We start from the raw sequence: 20,521 nt of genomic DNA, 5'->3' as shown, positions 1-20,521 counted from the left end.
CACAGGACTGACCTGGTGGCTCACACAGGCCCAGGCAGTGTCTGTGGATCCCATTCCTCCCTCTTACAGCCCCAAAGCACCCAATGTGGACAACTTCCCATTCTCCTTCACTCCTCCCCTGCAGTGCAAGTTATTACTTCATCTTCCCTCTGTGTTGTACATTTGCAAGTACATTTTTCTCTGCTTGGCACATGCCTTGGTAATATTCCCACTGACTAGCACTGGACATGGAGCTGTGAAACCAGAGGTCCATTTGAACTCTCACAAGTATATTCCACATGGCTTGGGAAGAAATTCTTCTCTGTGAGGGTGGTGAGGCCGTGGCACAGGTTGCCTAAGGAATCTGTGCCTGCCCCATCCCTGGAACTGTTAAATGCCACGTTGGACAGGGCTTTGGAGCAACCTGGTCCAGTGAAGGTATCCCTGCCCATGAGAGGAGGGTTGGAATGAGGTGGTCCTTAGGTGATTCCCAACACAAGCAATTCTGTGATTCTCTGATCTGAAGTCACTCAAATAGAGCTATTAGAAACTTGAAAAGATATGTGAAGTAATTTAATGTAGGATGGGGATGGGAGGGAATCTGTCCTCAGCAGGTTGATTTTGGCTATTTTGGTTTTTTAATTATTTTCTGTAATCTTCCCCTTTTCTACCATAAATAAGATTTTCTTTAGAATCCTTACGACATTTTTATTATTCATGTGCAATTCCAGCTGGCTCTGTTTTCTGTGGCTGTCAGTGATCCATCTCAACAAGATTTGTTTCTTTTTTTTTTTTTTTGGTCATCTTTGGTTTGTAACCAAATTTTTGTCCTTCTGTACAGCAGCACTGAGTCATGCCAGCAAACTGGATTAAAGCCACTGATTTTAGAGATGTTTATATTTCTGTCTAGGACAGAATCATCCAGGCTGGAATATTAGATATGAATGGAAGCTTCAACTGCAGAAAGTGCATTCCTTTAAGAAACAGAAAGTTACAGTGGCATAGCTGGGCCTGCTGTTCAGCCTGGTGTTGCCATCTGGTGGTAATGTCTCAGCTGGGTGGTTTTTCCTGTGTGTATAATTTAGGAAAGTCCTTTTCCTAAACAGTGATCTGTAGGATTTGGAATGGTGAGAAGCTCAGAGGTTGAGGAAGGCAGAGCAGAGGCAGCACCCAGGAGTTGTTTCAAGGCAGTGTCTGCTTTCCCCGCTCAGGTATAGGTGCTGTGCATGCCAAATGGGAACAGTTGTCTTCTGTTTTCAGTGTTTTAGGCTGAAGTAAAATTACCAATGTGCCATTCATCTGGAAAATCCCAGTGGACCTGTCCAGAGTTTCTCTTTATTCAGAGTAAAACCGTTGGAAATGTAGCTTCAATTGAATGCCATCATTTGTCAGAAAAAACACTGAATTTGTTTGTTAACACAGAATTGAAGTTCCTGGTTTATGTGTGCAGCATCATCTTTGAACACTTTGGGGTTTGAGGGATTTTTGTCTGTTACATTTTGTTTTGGGGTTTTTTTTTAAAGACCAGAGAGGTCCTTTTGTTTCCTGAGAGAGCCTTTTGGCCAAGTCCATTCTGGTTGCCAGAGGAGCCAATTCTGCCCTCTCTGTGGCACTGTTTCCCAGGAATTTGCCTGTAATGGCACTGGTGCTTTTGCATTGCATTGTGGCACGTCCCCAGTGGTGCTGGGGGAGGGAGGGCCATGGCAAGAGTAGCACAGACTGAGAGTGGCTGAGTCAGTTGTGAAACTGCTGTGAAGCTCTGAACCAAACTGTGAAGAGCTAAACCAAAGTGCTTGTGCTGTTTATCTGGCAGTTCTGTGTTTGAGGATGTGAAGTGGAAAGCACCAGGGTGCAGCTGTGTTGCTGTGACCTTGCAAAGTCCCTGGCATTTGTCCTTGGGATTCTGCACCATCTTCATCAACACAGGTGATGCTATATAACATATATACATCAAGAAGTATGTGAGATTCTAGTTATGGGATTGCAGCTGTGTTACCAGTGTCATTGACAGTTTTCACTGTGCCCTGAGGGACCTTCTTCTTCCAAACTCTGTGCTGATGATCCCAAAAGGAGTTGCCCATGGCTAATAATGTGCTAATGTGCTCTATGTTCTTCATTCTTTCCACACAGGTTTGGAAATGATGTGCAGCACTTCAAGGTGCTTAGAGATGGGGCTGGCAAGTATTTCCTTTGGGTGGTGAAGTTCAATTCTTTGAACGAGCTGGTAGATTATCACAGATCCACATCTGTCTCCAGGAACCAGCAGATATTTCTCCGGGACATTGAGCAGGTGCCACAGGTAAGAGAAGTGTCCCTGTAGAGTGCCCTGGTCAGGCAATTGCAACCACAGTCTGAAGTGGGATTGCATTTTGGAGTAAGAAAGAAGCTGACTGATTTTTTTCTTGTGAAAGTGTATCTTTAGATCCTGAAGTCAAAATTTTACTGGTAAATAAGCTGCATTCTTGTGCAAAGCCTACCAACACTCCTGCTCTCCCTGGAGCTGAGGCAAAATGATTGTTGCTGCTTAAATGTTTGTCTTGTTTTAATGCTTATAGATTCTGTTGCAGGAAGATAATTTGATTCCTGTGAATTAAAAGTAGATTTGCTCCTGTTATAGGGCACAGTTTAAAAGGGTAGGGAAGTGCTGGCTTTATGGTTGAACTTGCTGATCTTGGGTCTTCTTCAGCCTAAAGAATTCTGTGATTCTGTTCTGATTTATACCTGATCATAGCCAAAGTGCAGCCCTCAGTGAGGCTTTGATTCTGGCCTTTCCTGAAGAGTTGGTTCCAGCATATGGAGAATCTCTGGTTTGGATCTAGCCAGTGTAAAGAGAATCCAGAAACTGTTATGAACTGCCAGCAGAGCAGCTTGTGTATATCCAGCTCTGTATTTTGTTCCATTTCCCAGGTCTATCAGGGTGTTGTATTTCATGTAACTGCATGTTTTGTCAGTTCTGGGTAAATCCTTTTGCTTCCTTGTACAGCATTCTGCTTCTAGCCTGAAGACAAGGGTGTGGCATTTGTGCAGCTGTCCAGGTGCCACTGGCAGCTTTGTCACAGTTTGTCTGAACTTGGCTCTGCACGGTCAGGTCAGGGATAAACAGAGGGGGAGAAAAGAGCTGGCTGAAAAGGACGAGCATGAAGAGAACTTCCTGGCCTCACGATATGTATTTTAAATGAACTGTTAGCTTTTCCATCAGATAGGAAGACTTGCTGACCAGGCAAAATGTTCTGTGACAGAAGAGTTAAGGAAAATGTGTGAAATATCAACATCCAGTTTTTAGGGGGAATTTTGTGTAGATCAATAATATTTGTGTTGTCAATTATGAAAACAGGACAAGTAAACAGCAATATTGCTATAGAACACAGATGTACAATAGGCCATGAAGAGTGAAAAATGTTAGAAAAACATCAAAATCATCTCCTCTATTTCAGCTGTTTCACAGGAACTTGACCTTTTTCTGAGGTGTTCTGTAGCCTGTCCATTACTGTTTTAGCACCTCGTTGCAGCTGTTGGGAGCTGGCTTGCAGGGAAAGGGAGTAGCCCAAATGTTTATTGTTAATCTTCAGTGTAAGACAGCTTCTGCCCTGCAGGAGCAGGTGCCTGAGTGCCGTGGGGGATTCTCACTGTGTGTGTTTCTTGTTCCCCTTTCAGCAACCAACATACGTTCAGGCCCTGTTTGATTTTGATCCCCAAGAGGAAGGAGAGCTGGGCTTCCATCGCGGAGACTTTATCCAAGTCCTTGACAATTCTGACCCCAACTGGTGGAAGGGAGCGTGCCGCGGACAGACGGGCATGTTCCCTCGCAACTACGTGACCCCAGTGAACCGGAACATCTAGAGAGAAATATTAGAGATTATTTAAGGAAACCAGAGAAACAGTAAATACACATACAGAGCCTAACTGCAGCCAGTGACCCAAACATCACACGGCGCTAAAACCAGAGTCACCTGTCACCGTGAGGTGATCCTCCTTCCCTCAGAGCGGAACTTCAGGGGCGGGGGGAAGAGTTCAACTTACACACCAAAACTTATCTTAAAGGAAAAAAAAAAGGAAAATAAGAAAAGGAGAGAGAGAGAAAAAAAAAAAAGAAAATAACAAATTTCCTCAGCTGCTCCTGGGTTATCCCCTTTTATTCACTCTTGTTGCGAATGAGTGTTTTAAGGTCACTTAAGGTCTCACCACCACAACTCTTCTTGTTTCCCCCTCCTCCTCTGTCCATCAGTGCATGAAGTTTTAATGCCATATAAAGTCCTAGCCAATGCAGTTAAAGGAAAAGGGAGAAACTCTGCTGGCATTTTCTCTCTCTGCAAACGGTCTTCATTTGACATGAAGGGACATGAGAGAAGAACCAAATCCACAGTCCTGCCTTTAAAAAAAAACAAAAATCATCAGTTTCTGCTTTTGCCTTCAACATTCAGCATTTCTTGCCTGGGAAAGATGAGGTGTTAATCTAATTTTTATTGTCTCTTCTCCTTTGGCACTTTCTTCTGAAGCTCAGCAGCTTCCAAACAGAGGAAGGGAGAAGAGTTGTGTGGCTTTTTGTTCTCTTTTTTACTTTTGAGTCACAGAGCTGCTTTGAGAAACTCCAACGTACAACTGAAGTCTATTAATGCTGTGCTGACAGCTTTTTTGTTTTTTCTTAAAGGTGTACGGTTGAGCACATTCTGTAATTTTTTCCATAGTGCCTTCCCCTTATTTTCTTTTTTATTATTTTTTAAGTTAAAAGGACAGTCCAGAGCTTTTCAGAGGATTTTTTTTTCTGCCTATGTGTAAATAAATACTATGGGGGAAGGGGGCAAAGGAGGGTGGTTTTATCAATGGACACTTGAGAAAAATCTACAAACAGAGATGGAGCTTTAATCTTCAGATTTGTCTTACTGTTCAACTTCCCTTATTCCAAGGAAAATAAAATCAAGGCATTCAAGTGGCAACTTAGGCTGCTCAGAGGTGGAGAGCTGCAACCAGGAGCCTCAAAAGAAGTAAGAGAAAGGGGAAAGTTCTGATGAGGGAAAATGAGGAAGAATATTTTGGGGAGGGAGGGTTAAGGGGGGAATTTGAGAAATAATAGCCCTGAGATGTCCTACAAAATGTACATTCCTTTGGTGGAAAACTTCATAATGCAGAGAAACCTCAAGAAATAGTGCTTGAAAAAAAACTTTACGCTCTTAGTGAATGTTTCTACGTGGTGCATGTGATCAGCCTGTCTCCTCGGCCTGGATAGGCAGTATTTGCAGTCGTGTTGCTCTTGAGAAGTGGAGTTGGCATCCCTGTTCTCCAGTCTCTCCTCCCTCCTCAGGTCAGTGTTCCTGTTGAAGTAGCTCCCGCCCGCTCCCGTTCACAGCAGGCTGTGTGTGACTGTTCTCCCCACCCTGCACCCCGGGGCGTTTCTGGTGGCCCTTTGCTCCTCACCAGAGCAGTGTGACATTAAATTGGACAGAAGGAAGGCAATCAGCCCGCAGCGCTCTCTGTGCCAATCTTCAGTTGCGTTGCTTTTCCCTCGGTGGCCGTTTGGCCGGATCCCTTCACCCCACCAACACACCCAACCTGCAGCGGAGATCTCCTCCCGCCCTGCTCAGCACGGGCAATCTTTTGTTGGAGGGTGCCTTTTTTTGTAGTAAGTGTTACAAAAGTTTTACTCCTGAGATGAACTCTGCCTTACACTTTGATTTTCCAGCAAATGAAAGAGAGAGCTACCCTGTAGAGTATTACTTTTTCCCCCTCTCCTTGCTAGCTGTCACTCACTTTCTTCCCACTTTGTAAAGTGATTGGAAAAGGAATCTATGGCATTCTACACCTGGACCATTTGATTGTTTCCTTATTTTGGAATTGGTGTATATCATGCAGCCTTGCAGACATATGTCTTGTGTGTGTATATATATTAAAAAATTTTTCTGTGTTTAAATAAAAAAAAAGGCCTATGTACTTAATCCTTTAACTCTGCAGCAGCATTTGGTAGATAGTAATTAACTGTGAATAATAAATATACATTGAATTCTTCACTTGAGCATCTGTCTGTTATTTCAGTTACCTGACCAAGCTATGACTGAGTTTGTAGTTCAGACACTTCTGGAAGGGGGAGGTGGTGCTGGCCTGGTGTGAGCACAGCAGCCAGGCTCAAGCTGTTGTGGTTTGAATCTGCTCCATCAGGGGCCTGCAGATTATTTTCACTTCTGTTACCTAAAGAAGAACGGCTCTGTTGGGCTAACAAGGTGCGTGGGCAGCTCTCTGCAGCTTCTCCTCAGCCTTTGCTAATGGTCAGAAATACCTGTGAGCATGAATGGTGTAGTCAGTGTTAACAGAATAGGAAGAGGCCTACATGGGAGTTTTCAGTGGTTTTTGAGCAGTTGCTCTTAGTTACTATGTTTAAATACTGATGATGTTGAGGTGGAAATGCCTGGATACTTGTACAATTCTTTATTTTTCTTTTTTTGTGCCAGAAGTCAGTATGGAAAAGCCACTATGTGATTTGAAGCGCTTGGCTTTTTTTGTAATGCTGTAGCAGAACATATTGCTTGAAGTGATGTTTTACTGTAGGCTGGGTTGCTTAGAAAATCTCATTCCCCTGTGCTTTATCCAGACAAGGTTTGTTGGTCTGTGGAGGTGGCAGTGGGAGCAGTGCTGAGGGCAGTGTGGGCTGTGTGCTGACCTTCCCCGCTCACAGCCCTGCCTCGTGGGACCAGAGAAGGGCAGCAGAGCTGGGCAGGACTCTGGATCCAAGTGCGATGAGGCAGCGCTGCCTGAGGGAGCGGGGCTTCTGCAACCTGGAGAAGAGAAGGTCCAGGCAGGACCTTTTGGCTTTCTACAGCTCCCTGATATGAGGGTGCAGCCAGGTGGGAGTTGGGCTCTTCTCCCAGGTAACAAGTGACAGGACATAACTTTAAGCTGCACCAGGGGAGCTTTAGGTTGGACATCAGGAAAAATTTCTTCATGGGAAGGGTGATCAGACATTGGAACGGGCGGCCCAGGGAGCTGTCACTGTCCCTGGGGGTGTCTAAGGAAAGACTGGATGTGGCACTCAGTGCCATGGTCTGGCTGACAGGGTGGTGTTGGCTCGCAGGTTGTACTCCACAGGTTGGACTCCACGGTCTGAGGGCTTGTCCAGCCCCACCGGGCCGCGCCTGTTGTGGGCGCCGTTCCCGGGACTGCATCTCCCAGCGGCCCCCGCGGCGCGCAGGCGCAGTGCGGAGCGGGCGGCCGCGCGTGAGGCGGCGAGGCGGGAGTCGGGCCAGGGCCGGACAGCCCCGGTGCCGCCGGGCTCGGCTCGGTCCCCCCGCTGGTGGCAGCCACTGGCGGGGCCGGGAGCTGCGGGGCAGAGGGAGTGATGCAGAGGGGCATCTGTGTGTCCTGTGGGGTGAGAAAGGAGTTTGGGGTGAGGAGGGGCTGTGGGCCTTGGCGTGAGGGGGCTGTGGGGTGGGGGCTCGGTGAGGGCGGGGCTCACTGCTCTGTTCCCCTGCCCAGGCTGGGCACAGCCGGCAGGCATGGTGGGCTACGACCCCGAAGGCAGGTGCGTGTCCACGGCGGAAGCGGCTGTAGCAGGATCGGCGTCTGGCTTCGTCACTCGGGTCCTTGTCAGCCCCTTGGACGTCCTCAAGATCCGCTTTCAGGTACCTCCCTCGCGGCGTGCCCCGGGGCCGGGATGAAAGAGCGGCAGAGCTGATCGTGTCCTGGGTGAGCAGGTCACCCGTGCAGCCAGAGAGCACTGAATCCCTCATCAGGCCTCGCCTATGTTGTGTATAGGTTATGCAAGGAAGTAGGGCTATCCTGTGTCCACCACTTCTATTTATACAACTTAACTTGTGTGGGAATGGAATCTTGTGTTTCTCAGAGTTCGTTTTTGCGAATGACTTACACTCTCTGACTGAATTTCACCATCATCCCTCCTGCTTATCTTTGTGTTCATGCACATTTTTATTCTTTTAGAGCCCTTCATAAACAACATCCCAGTCACATCTGAATGTGGTTCTGTGGGAAGACAAAATGTCATCCCTTAGCATTGGCTGGCTGACAGGGTTGTGAATTCCTGAACTGACACTTGAACCAGTGTTGAAAGGTGAAATTGAAAATATTTTCTCCCCTTTCCTCCAGCTCCAGATCGAGCAGCTCTCAACCAGAAACCCCGCGGCCAAGTACCACGGCATGCTGCAAGCTGTGCAGCGCATCTTCCGGGAGGAGGGGCTGACGGCCTTCTGGAAGGGCCATGTCCCCGCTCAGATCCTGTCTGTCGGCTTCGGAGCTGTTCAGGTGAGGGCACCAGGCATCACCTGGGCACACTGTGGGTACACAGGACACTGCTCTGCTCCCTCTGACTGTCTGTGTGGAGGAGTGGGAAGGTTGTAAAGCTCTACAAAGCTGCTGAATAATTCCAAAGTTAATATTCCTGAGCTGGCTGAATAGACTGGAGCATAGCGAGAGCAAACTGAGCTCTGTCTGTATCTGGTGTCATAGATAAGCCCTCCCTACTCCTGACATTTGGCTTAGTTGCTCATGCCCCAAGCCTGGGCAGTTTTTTGCTTCTAGTCAATGCTGTCAGCCTAAGGGCTTCTTAGGAAAAAATCAGTGAAGCTGATGAGGGTGTTTTACACAGCACTGTTATGCTTTATTTGTAAACATGAGTAACAGCTTTAGGAGCAGCGGCTGAAAGGACAAAGGAAAGCATATCTGTGACATAGCACTCCTCTGGAGCCACAGAACATTAAAATGAGTTTTTCATTATTCTAAATGCAAGAATTAGCAGAAGTGTTGGACACTAGAGTATCCCAAGCATTCCTTGGGCTGCTTAGTGATTTTTACACGTTGCAGGTTGGGGAGGACTTTTGAAGGATGAAGAAGGCGGTAACAGCAGGGAGGGGTGGAGCTGTTGAGGAGTGGGAAACCTGTGTGAGTCATTAGGGTTGGCTTCCTGACCCACATGCTTTTGTTTCTCTGCAAGTTCATGACCTTCGAGAGCCTGACGGAGCTGATGCACAACTTCACCTCCTTCAGAGCCCAGGACTCCTTGGTGCACCTGGTGTGCGGGGGCGTGGCTGCCTGCGCGGCCTCGGTGGCGGTGCAGCCCGTGGACACGCTGCGCACCCGCTTTGCTGCCCAGGGGGAGCCAAAGGTGAGGCTGAGCGATCCATCTCGGCGTCCATAGCAGGGGCAATATTCCACAGCTCTGAAGGTGCACGAGGTTTGAAAGCACATTCAGCACTGTGGGTTAAAATGAAGGAGCAGGTGCTGTTATGGCCAGTGTTTGCTCTGTTGCCAAGTTATCCTTCGTGCTGTTGACACAGCTTTCCTAATTGTGTTTTGGTGCTTCTGATGCAGAAAGGAGAAACTGCCCTTAACAGCATAACTCAGTTTTTTTGCTTTGGCTGTTGGCTTTTTATAGAACCTGCTCCCCAGACTGTTGAACATTGCATTTTTGAAACTTTGCACAGGCAGAGTCATGTTTAGATAATGATGGGGATGATACTTGAAATTAGTCACGTTTCACCTGTGCTTCATGTTCTTTTTACACAAGAATTGGCCTCTGCACTAACTAGCTCTGTAATAATGGGATAGATTTGTATCAGAGCCATTTCTGTATTTAGCCTGCAGTAGAATTATATTGTATTAATTGTGTTGCAGGAGTTAGGAACTGTTAAAAGAACAAATAATTATGTCTGTGATGCAGGTGGTCTCAGGACTCAGCTCCATGCCTTGTTTCTTTTAAGTCACAAGGGCCTAGCAGAGAATGCTGTGAGGGTGTGGAAAATCACCTTGCTCATCACTTTGTGCTGAAGATACAGTCAGTTGTATTTTGGGCAGGGGAATTCCTATAGCCATTACTGGGAAATGACCTGACCTTTGCTTGGCTCTTTTTAAGTTCACTGGAAAGTCACTCAGCCTGTTCCTTGTTGTGCAGATTTACCTCAACCTTCGCCATGCAGTGGTGACCATGTACCAGACAGAAGGGCCTGGGGCTTTCTACAGAGGTTTGACCCCCACACTCATTGCTGTCTTCCCATATGCTGGTCTCCAGTTCTTCTTCTACAACATCCTGCAGCAGTTTTCCAAATGGGCGATTCCAGCTGAAGCAAAGAATGGAGGTAGGAACTTGGGACAGTGATGGTTGCAGTCAGGAGAGAAAGAAGATGAATGCTAGTTTGGTTGACTGATGTAAGCTCTGTTGGTCCTTTCACATTTTTTGATGCAACATCTGAAAAGTGTCTCTTATTTCCCACCTCTCATTTTTACCCATGCAGGGAAATGCCAAATTAAGTACAGCAGAGTTTACAAATAGCTCCCATTGTGCAGTAACTGATGGAAGTGGGTGGATGGGAAAGTGAAGTGTCACAGGCCAGGGTGCTCTTTCTTTAGCAGTGTCACCTTACTGATACTGTGGGAAGACAGTGCTGCCATAATCTTTCTGTTTCAATCATGTGGGGACAGGACTCTTGGATTTCTGTAGTAAATCTGCCTGCAGATTCCAGCACAGCTGTTAGGGAAGAGGATTCATTTACTCTAATTTAAAGCTGCCAGACTCTTGATTTGGTATTTTTATGTTGATTTCTAGCTCCATTGTAAGAGAACATCATCCTGATGCAACCTGCCACCTTGGCAGTTCTAGATACCTGTGCCTCCTTGAGCAAGAGGCATGCAGCAGCAGCATGAGTTTGTTCCTCAATGGAATTTCTTCAGCACAGGAACTTGACTTTCCAATGTCTGCATATTTAATTTTAGGTGGCAGAGGCCGATGGTGGTTTTGTGCTGGGACCTCATGTTTGTCAGGAAAAAGTTTAATACAGAGCTCACTTCCCACAAACCTCTGAAATCATCAGGCAGTGTCAGCTTGAGACATTCCAATCCAGAGTGCATCAGCCTGAGCAGTCAGGGGTGCAAGATTTCCAATGACCAGGCTTTACTGGGAGGGCATGAAAACTTTCATCCACTGGCAGCAAGTTGTCTCTGACTGGGGATTGGGGTTTATTGAGCAGAGCAAAACCCTAAGTCAGTAAAAAGGACCAAGAGGAGCTGATCCTCTGATTCCAACAGACATTGCAAGCCTGAAAAAATACAGCTTGAGATTCTTTGGCTGAAACTATTGCAGAAGAGGTGATGCAACTTCAAAGGACTTTTTTTGACTTTACTTCTTGTGAAAAGTGATTTTTAACTTACCTCTTATGCTGTTTAATCAGAATTCCCTGATAATGCTCTTTTTTTCCTCCCTGTTCTCCTTTCCCTTTGTGTTTCTCAGCCGGCGTCAGGAACCTGGTGTGTGGCAGCTGTGCTGGAGTGCTCAGCAAGAGCCTCACGTACCCTTTGGATCTGGTCAAAAAGCGCCTGCAAGTGGGCGGCTTTGAGCACGCCCGGGCAGCCTTTGGGCAGGTGAGAAATGCTGCAAGTGCTGGATTTTCCTGACTATGGCTGGTCCAGTGCACTGGAATGCAGTGACAATCCACCAGGGGAACCTGTTGAGTTCATGTTTGGGTTGGGAGCTCCCAGTGAGCACTGGTGTCATTTAATAATGTGAATTTATATGTGAACACACTGGGTTTATTTTATCATAGGTCCCAGGAGGGACCTGTCCCACATACCTGTGCTCTGGCTTGTCATCCCTCCCCATCAGGCATGCAAAGGGCCATTGATTTATTTTTCTTTTCTAGTTGCAGCTTTGTTTTTCTCATTCAGAACCAAATTACTAGCAGAGGATGACACTGGCTCTGTGCTGGAGTCACCTGGCTGTCAGGCTCCTCTTCTGCAATTAATATTTTGACACAAGAAATAGGCACCAAGTGTTCAACGTGTGTTTTATGTATGGGAATAGCCTGAAATACAAAACAAATTAAATACTCTGGTGTTCTTTAGCACCATTGGTACCACCTTGAAATACACTTGAAGACAAATATAGATCTTTCAAGGAACTTCCTCTTTTTTTTCCATGAAATGTGGAAGTTTTCTGCTTTCCTTAAAATTCCTGGGATCTGAGAAGGAAATCAGTCTGTACCCTAAGAAACTCTTGAATAGGATTTTGATGTCTCAGCCCATTGCATTGGGTGCTTTTCCTCCTGCAGTAAGATACAAAATTTGTTCTTAGCATTGATGTGTCACAAGATGTTAAAACTTCACAGTATAACATGACAACATGCAGACAGCTAATTTGGAAACTTCTAAGTGTTGTAGCTATGTTTGCTTTCTGTCAGAAAACTCAACATTTTTTCCTTCTTAGACAGTGAAGGGGATAGAAAACAGCAATTATGCAATCTGAAATAATGACTTCACAAACCTCTTTAAAGTCAGGCTGTTGTTGCATGCAGAGGTTTTACAGCCATTTTACAGTGAATGATGTTCATAAACCATTGCTGATGCTGTACATTTCCTTTATCCTGCTCTCTCTAAACTCTCTCTGAAAGTTTCAGTTAGTTATTATATTATCCAGAAAGGCATCTCCAGGCTGCATGTCAAGATAATGTTTCTGGGTATAGTTTGGGGATCTTTGTGGTTTTTTCCAGTTGTCCTGAAGTTTTCTTGTTTAACCCTGTTACATTTCTCTCCCAGGTACGGACGTATGGGGGTTTCCTGGACTGTGTGAGGCAGATGATGCGAGAGGAGGGCCCAGGTGGGTTCTTCAAGGGTTTCTCTCCCAGCTTGCTGAAGGCTGCCTTCTCCTCTGGCTTCATCTTCTTTTGGTACGAGCTGTTCTGCAGCCTGCTGTGCACCATGAAGAGCCCTGAGAGCACCGAGAGGAAGGAAGGCTGAAAGGGACGTGTGTGGCTGCCTGCTGTTCTCCTCAGGAGGGGACACTGATGGCCTTGCTCTGTCACGAGCATGTTGGAAATGTCAGGGCTCCCAGAGCTGCCCCAGCCTGTGGGGAATCACCTCCTGGGACCAAGCAGAAGGAGAAGGCAACTGCAGTTCTGCTGGAGACACTGAACTACTTGGCTGGGAGCTGTTACACAGAGCACTTTCCTTCTGTCTCCTCTCACATCAGTGCGCATTGAGTGGTGGGAGGGGGAGCAAACAGACCACTCCCTAGCACCTCCTGTGCTCTGGAAAGGCACCCAGTAAAGTGGGTGAATCCCTGAGCTCGCCCTGGATCCCAGAGAGGGGGTTCTGGCCCAGCCTGGTGCTGCTTAACCAACCAGACACCACTTGCTAGCCCTGCATCTGCACAGCTTTGTTCCTTTGCTCTGTGCCTGCTGTTTGCACCAGACTCTTGTCTCGGTGGTGCACAGCTCGCTCTGTCCTGCTGGTGTAAAGTCAGGTAAAGCCACATAAATGCACAGACCCTCAGTTTTCCTTTCCTTTGCTGCCAGCTGCTGCTTCTTGGTCACCACTTGCTAGCTGAGCATTCTCTGTCATCTTAAACACAGCATCTTCTCTGATCCTGCTGGATCAGACTTGTTTCTCCTTTAACTCCAGTGAACTTGATTGTATGCTGAATTCCCTTTTCTCTTCCTGGGTGTCTGGCCATACATCTCTTAGGGATTTCAATGCCTCACTCACACTTTTTACAAGCAAACTTGCATATTAAGAGCCCCATTCTGAAGGGATTCAACACACAAACTAAATTTTTACTTCAGGGTGCTTCACTTCAAAGCAGTGAGTAAACAAATGCTGTACAGAGTTAAGAAATAATTATTCTAAGCTGGAATAATGAAGGGAAAGTCCTGTGGAAACTAGTAATTTTTTTATCATTATTTATTTAACAGCACCTCTGAATGTGTTTCTGTATTTCTGTAATGGTCTCAAAATATTTCAGAACCTCAGTCCTGCACTGGTGCTAGCAGATGAAAATGTTTTGACAAGATTTGCTGAAGTGAAAGGAATGAACATCAAATGGGAATTGGTTGGCTGAGCGTGGTGTTTCACATGGATGACTGAATTAGAGATGGAAAAGTGTTTTTCAGGAGTTTCAAAGGTTTTATGAGTGGTTAAAAAAACCAACAAAACCTACCAACAACTCTGATTTATGTAACAGGGGAAAAGAGGAAAATTACTTTCTTCCTCCTCTTTTATTCTGTGTTTTTTCAAGCCTAGCAGGGTGTGGCTGGGCTGTGTGGAAGGCAGAGTTCCCAGCCCTGCCATACAAAAGCACGGTAGTCATCTGCAAGGGGTGGATAAGGCAGAGCACTGCAGTCATTTGGAGGATGGTTTCATGGTTTTTAACACAAAGCTTTTCCCAGCTCTTTTGCAGTATTCAGGGTGTTAATCCCAAATGCTCTGGCCAGATTCCAACGTGACCAATTCCATTCCATTGACGAAACTTCTCCTGGCAATTTTGAGCATATCAGCATTGCTCACTTATCCTGAGCTATTGTGAGAGGCTGTTTTTAAAAAACAGCTGTTTCACTGGTGGCTGAGGTATCTGGAGAAATCCCTTACAAGCCCAGGCTGAATAACTTTATGTCTGCTATGGGTTTGAGATCTTGGAGTACAAAGGTGCAGAGCTGTGTAAAATTAAGTTCATTCATCAGTGTCAGGCAGGAGGCCCATATGTCAGTCTTAAAGAGGGAGAGAGAGCTGCATATCCTCTAAAAATGGCCATTTAGTGTAAGCAGAAAATGCAGGAAATGTGGAGTTTCTCCAAGTGCCTCAATCCTATTGTCATTTTCCTGTGTTATTTAGGTTCTTCTGAGATTCCTCAGAATATTCTTAACGATGTTTAGCCCTTGTTTATTGTTCACCTGTTGTTCTTGGAAAGACATGATAAAGAGTAATGAACTCAGCCTCATGACATCCTTCTGAGGGAGAGAAATGTCTCTTTTCAAAACAGACACTAATGGGTTGGCTTTGTTACTGTCCTTTGTTGCTGGTGAGAGGAGTGCTGGCATGGTTAGCAGGGACAGGCCAGAGCAGAAAATATTCAGTGCTGAGCTAGGCTTCCTTAGGAAATGGGGTCTCATCCATCCTGTCTAAACATTGCAAGACTTGTTTTCCATTTTCTGTCAAATAGCTGCTGTCAAACTGCACAAAATAGGGGGAAACTGGTTGGGAGCTCAGCAGCAGGCAAGAGCAGGAAGATCTGTGCTCTGTTAAGGTGAGGTTCCTCGAGGGTGCTGTGGAGCTTGAGGTGATGCTGGTATTGGGCAGCTTGGCTGTTCCACAGACAGGGAGCACTCGAGGGTATGGAGCAGCTTTTCTTCTCTGGGGTCGTTTTTTCCTCCCCTGGGCATTAACTGAGCTTGCCTCCACCCAGCAGATGGCAAAGGGAGTTTAAGTTGTGCCTGGCCCAGGCTGTGGAAGAGACACTCCCTGGTCGGAGGCCTTTAGGCTGTGAGTCACAAGTGTGACAGCCCATAAAGGCATCTGGGCATCCAGTGAGAGGGAGAAAGATGTGACAGCCTCAATAATCCTAGGAGCTGCATCCAACAATCACTTCTTCACCTCTGACCAGCAGCATCTGTCCTCATAGATTTCTCAAGTGCACTTTGCTGGGGAAAGCACTGTACGAGTGTTGATTTCTCTGTGGGATTGAGGCTGAATGAAGCACTAGGACACATCTTATTTCTCAAGCTGCTCTGGCAAAACACATGCTGTTATGAGCTAAATCTCTAGAATCAGAGGAGCAGGAGATGGGAGAGATCTGTGGTCACCTTGTTCTCTGAGGTACTGGGACAGAAATGCTCTCGGAAGCTGCTGCTCCCGTTCAGAGTGAAGTGAACATGGCAAATGCCTCACTGTGAGGCTTGGCCGATTTTGGCCCTTGGGATTTCTTTCCAAGCTAATCCTATCACCAGGGATTTGCCTGCCGTTCACCTCACAAGCTGCTCAGCAGTTGCATTTGTTTTCTTCTTGTGCCTTTTACCATGAGAATTGTGCCCCAGTCGTTTGCAGCTCCACCACGCACTGAGCCAGCCTTGGACACACAAGATCTGAGAGGAACATGCTGATTCCTGCAGTGCTGGCTGCCTCACCAAGTTCCTAGGACAGCCCCACTCTCAGGATACTCATCCAGAGCTGCACAGCATCATTTTTGACAAGAAATTAATGTTTTACAGTCGGGACTGGAATAGGTGGTGTTTAATTTGGATTTAAGTTTCTCTTGTGAAGTAGAAACTGTAACAGTGGCATTTTGCTGTGTTGCCAGAGTGGATCTCTTGCAGCTGCTCTTTCCTGAAAGCATTTGGCACAACATGCACAGTGTGTGCCTACCTTTAAGACAAGGTACATTAAATATTTTGTTATGCAGTGGCTGGCTGCAGTTGATTTATTCCTCTCCTCTTTGTGCCTCTGCTGGACCCTGCAGGAACATTGTGGCCCTCCTGCTGCCTAAAAGAGAGAATAGTCAGGGCCCAGCCCATAGGGCAACAGGAGCCATTTGGATTTCCCATCACTGGCTTGTGGGTGCTCCTCAGCCGTAGGCAGAACTGTACCCTCTCTGCTGGGTATCACCATTGAGAGCTGCACCAAAAGGGATCAGCCAAGGGGGATTTTTGCAGCCCAGTCCCACTGCTGTGTCCTGGAGGGGCATTTGGAGCTGTGGTGGCCAGTCCTGAGCATCACACCCCCGGTGGAACAGTGCGGGGTTTGTTTGTATCCAGCCAGGCCATGCAATGCTACAGAAAATATTCCCAAACTGTTCATTGTGTCTCTCTCAGCCATTCCCTGGTTTAGCAGCCTGTCTGCTCTGCAGTGAAGACTTCACCCCCTGTGGGGTCTTCCCTTATGAAATGGTTGAGATTTGAGAGAAAAAAAAACGTGAAGTGTTGTTATACCACACTCAGCTGTTGCTGCAGTGCGTTCGTTTACTGCCTCTCTTCTTTCCCGACTTTTTTCCTACTCATTTTTTTATACCATTGGGCTGCAGCCTGCCCTGGCCCGGAGGGAAGGGCGGAATTCACGCCGTTGTCACCTGCAGAGCACCGGGGCAGAGGGGTGAGCGCTGCCCGCCATCCCCCGGCGGGGCAGCCGGGAAAGCAGCGGCCGTGCCGGGAGGGTGTCGGGGGCAGCCGGCCGTGTCTGGGGAGCCCGGTGTGTCCCGAGGAGCAGTGGCCGTGTCTGCGGAGCCCGGTGTGTCCCGAGGAGCAATGGCCGTGCCTGGGGAGCCCGGTGTGTCCCGAGGAGCAATGGCCGTGCCGGGGGAGCCCGGTGTTTCCCGAGGAGCAGCCGGCCGTACGCGGCGCTCAGCCCGCCGTGCCCCGACGCTCGCAGGCGGTGGCGCTGCCGCAGCTGCCGCCGCTCTCCCGCCCGGCCCGGCCCGGCCCTCCCCCGGCTCGGGCGAGGAAATGACCTAAGAGGAAACCTGGGCCGTGCCGGGAGGGCGCGGGAGGTGCCGGCGATGTCCCGGCGGCCGGAGGACGCAGCGGGGGCGGCCGGCAGGTCGGTGGGGCTGCGCTCCGCTCCCCTGCCCTGCTCGGGGCAACGGGGGCTGCTTTCCCCGGGACGAGCCTGTTCCTCCGCCCGTGGCCCTTGGGCTTGTGCCAGCGCGGGGCTGGAGCGACGGGAGGCAGCGGCGGGGGGTCCTGGGGCTCCGCTGGTCCAGCTGCCCCGGGCAAGAGGCGTCTCAGCGCTGGGGGTTCCGCTTGCGGCTCGGCGGGGATGGGATGGGGGTTCCGAGGGCTGGTAGAGCCTCATATTCACGCTATGGGGTGACAGAGGAGACTCTCTGCTCTTCTCCCCCTCCTTGCAGTGGCCAAGACTTGTCCAGTCCATACTGCCAGGTGTGACCCTACAGGTCACAGGTACCCGTGTGATCCACCTGAGCTGGTGGATCACCGGCAGATTGAGGCTGCCGACCCCAGCCGAGTCAGCCCCCGGACGGCTCGACTGGCCGGGGCCAGCGGCAGAGGAGCAGTCGGCACCCTCAGGTGCCCCATGTGTGTGTCCCAGTGCCCCACTGCCACCAGCCCTTCCGATAAGGTGGTGCTGGCAGGAGGGTCTCTAGTGCAGGCGAGACCTGGCCGGCTCGGTGTTCGCACGCTGTGGTTTGCTCTTGGCAGGGTTATTTGGCTCAGCAGCTCAAAGCAGCCGTGCCCATCCCGGGGAGCCGAGGAACGGGAGAGGCCCGGGCGCTGCACAGACGCTGCCGGACGGGCCCGGGCGCTTCTCGCTGCGCTGCGTGCGGCGCTGTGCTCTCGCCAGGGTCCGGCTGCCTGGAGATGCTGCCGGGGGGACACGGGGCTGCTGGCGATCTCGGGCTGCCCCACTGGCAGCGCAGCATGGCATCAGTGCTGATACAGAGAGAGGACAGGTCGGCTAGGAAGGTGTTTGCCAACCAGGCATGGCACGGAGGGCACCCAGCTGCTTGTGAATCCCCCAGGGAAAGAATCCCCAGTGCCAGTCCCAGGGGAGGCGAGAGCTTTGGCTGCGAGAGCGGCGTCGGCAGGCGGTCACCGCTGTGGGGCTGCTCTCTGCTCTGAGTTAGCGTTGTGCTGTATGTGAGGGGACTGCCCACGGTACCTGTCCCATGCCCCTAAAGGCTCTTGGGCTTTGATCCGGGTAGGGACCTGTTTGCAGAGAGGGGTGAGTAATGGCCGAGGAATTTCGACGAGCTGGCAAAACTCATTTGGCCGATTGCCTTCTCCTGTTTGTACTGCCGGTCTGGCCAGCCCTGCATTTCCATCCATCAGCTCCTGAGTGAATCAAAGCAAGCCCTTCCTCTCTGCCGTGTGTACCCTCTTGCTGTCTTCACTGTATCATGAAGCAGAAGAAAATCAATCTAGAGACTACTTAGGAGCACTGCTGGTGCTGCAGAGCAGTGCTTGACTGCAGAGAGATGAGAGAGATGGAGCTGTTTCTCTTGGGGATTTGGCTGCTGAGCTCGCTGTGTCGAGCTGGGAGCTGAGGAAGCCTGGCTGTGGTGCAGGAGAGGTGCTCCAGTGAGTGTGTGTTGGATGCTTTTGTATTGGCTTTGATTCTTCCCAGATTTTTGTATGAAAGCTGCTGAATTGGTGTTTAAAGGGCCCAAGGGAGCAGTGTGTGCCTTCCTGTGATACAACCACATATATTTTGGGTCTGCTTTGCCTGTAACATGTTTCTCATATCAGAAAAATATAAAGGCTCTGAAGTTCTATTATCAGCTGGTAGGAGACAATGCTTTAAAAGATGTGGGAATGAGGATTTGCACAGATCTAGAGGTGGTGCCCTAGTAAAAGAGGAGTTTCTTTGGGGTGGGGAGCTGTCAGGAAACAGCCTGGGCTTCAACACTACCTGGGATGTGCCAAATGGGAAATGGGTGAAGGTTTGCCTCTGTCCAGCTAAGCTCTGTGTGCTCCTTCCCCAGGAACTGTCACTAGCTCATCCATTGCCCTGACTCTTGCCCTTGGAGGAAACCAGTCATGGGGGAAACGGGCAAAGAAGAGTACAAAATACAGTCCTTTGACTCCGAGACTCAGAAGCTGCTGAAAACAGCCCTCAAAGGTCAGCACGGCTTTGCACCATTTAATGTGACTCTACTGGGCCCTATGCAGACCTTGGTTGCTTTCCAGAGCTTGCTTTGAGCTGCTGCCTCAAAGCAATCAGGGGCCAAAGACAGCTGGGTCCTAACAGCATTCCTCTTCTCTGCAGACCCCAGTAATGTGGACCTGGAGAAAGTGGCCAACATTATAGTGGACCAGTCCCTCAAAGACTCTGTGTTCAGCAAGGAGGCTGGGCGCATCTGCTACACCATCATCCAGGTGAGAGCTCGTGTCTGGACAGTGAAACACCTGGGATGTTGTGTGGCTTGTCCCTGGGCTGGGCCAGGAAGGGCTCTGCCCCAGTCACGTGCTCTGAGCCCTTGCCCATCTCTCCTGTCCTGTCACTTGCCCCATGCAGTGGCAGCATCCCGAAGAGCAGTGGGACAGCACAGGCAGCGAGTTACAGCTTTGCTGCCTCTTTGGGAATCACAGAAGGGTCTCTGTGTGGTGCTGCATTCCCCTGCCCCTCTGGCATCCCTGTTTCATCCCTCCATCCTGTTTTTGTGGGCTTACAGGCAGAGAGCAAACAAGTTGGCCAGAGCATCTTCCGGAGGAGCCTGCTGAACCGGCTGCAGCAGGAGTACAAGGACAGGGAGGAGCTGCGCACCCGCTCGCTCCAGGCCTGGATCTGCTACGTCACCTTCATCTGCAACATCTTTGACTACCTGAGGGTAAGGAGCTGGAGCAGCCAGCTGCTGCTGCCTGGAGTGCCAGGGGGGCCTGGGCATCCCAGGGTAACAGAGCAGGGGTGGTGGGTGGGTGTTGTACAGAGCCCCAGGGCCATGGGGGCCAGAGCTGGTTCTTAACACAAGGATCCTGACAGAGCTGGTGCTATCTACAGGCTTGGAGAGGCAGAGGAAGTCTTCAGGAACAGTCACAAAGTCTCAGCTTCCTCATTTTGTACCTGGTGTTTGAAATCCCCTGACTTGCCTGATCCCAGATGTCCCAGATTGGACTGGTTCAGTTGCTGTGGAGTTTGCTGATGGAGTTTGGCTTCAGGCTTTGTGCAGTGTGTGAACTTTGAATTCCTGCTTGGAGTAGATGTAAAAATGATGCAAGTACAGCTGCAGGCAGGAAAAATACTGTTGGAATAAGTGTATTTCCCATGACTACCTGCTTACATTTAAAAATAGATGGTTTTTACATCATTTGTTCAGCTCCTCTGGTTCCCAGAGACT

General features: G+C 49.0%; 3 protein-coding genes across 5 annotated transcripts in view; all 3 read left to right on the top strand.

The window, feature by feature from the left end:
• GRB2 (growth factor receptor bound protein 2) overlaps positions 1-4,926 on the top strand; it is a 55,588-nt gene extending 50,662 nt beyond the window's left edge. For both annotated transcript variants that reach the window (XM_074554782.1, XM_074554781.1), the window contains exons 5-6: positions 2,110-2,278; positions 3,634-4,926. In XM_074554782.1, coding sequence (XP_074410883.1) covers positions 2,110-2,278; positions 3,634-3,819 — 355 coding nt within the window. In that variant the 3' untranslated portion in view covers positions 3,820-4,926. The remainder of the gene's footprint in view (positions 1-2,109; positions 2,279-3,633) is intronic.
• Positions 4,927-7,141: 2,215 nt separating this feature from the next.
• Positions 7,142-16,134, top strand: SLC25A19 (solute carrier family 25 member 19). Of its 2 annotated transcripts, none has more exons than XM_014273156.3 (7): positions 7,142-7,351; positions 7,441-7,586; positions 8,068-8,223; positions 8,912-9,082; positions 9,869-10,052; positions 11,201-11,331; positions 12,502-16,134. In XM_014273156.3, exons 2-7 carry the CDS (start codon positions 7,461-7,463, stop codon positions 12,700-12,702), a joined length of 969 nt encoding a protein of 322 aa, XP_014128631.2. In that variant the 5' UTR covers positions 7,142-7,351; positions 7,441-7,460; the 3' UTR covers positions 12,703-16,134. The 2 variants fall into 2 exon arrangements, with proteins under 2 accessions (XP_014128631.2, XP_005495662.2); XM_005495605.4 differs by having other exon boundaries at positions 7,143-7,333.
• Positions 16,135-17,112: 978 nt separating this feature from the next.
• The window catches only part of MIF4GD (MIF4G domain containing), a 5,140-nt gene continuing 1,731 nt past the window's right edge, over positions 17,113-20,521 (top strand). Inside the window, exons 1-4 of the mRNA XM_074554784.1 lie at positions 17,113-17,265; positions 19,169-19,305; positions 19,453-19,562; positions 19,859-20,014. Of these exons, the coding sequence (XP_074410885.1) occupies positions 19,224-19,305; positions 19,453-19,562; positions 19,859-20,014 (348 nt within the window). The 5' untranslated portion in view covers positions 17,113-17,265; positions 19,169-19,223. The remainder of the gene's footprint in view (positions 17,266-19,168; positions 19,306-19,452; positions 19,563-19,858; positions 20,015-20,521) is intronic.

This window comes from Zonotrichia albicollis, chromosome 19, assembly GCF_047830755.1.
Source record: "Zonotrichia albicollis isolate bZonAlb1 chromosome 19, bZonAlb1.hap1, whole genome shotgun sequence".
In the NCBI taxonomy this organism is placed as follows: Eukaryota; Metazoa; Chordata; class Aves; order Passeriformes; family Passerellidae; genus Zonotrichia; species Zonotrichia albicollis.
This window is presented reverse-complemented; position numbering and strand designations above follow the sequence as displayed.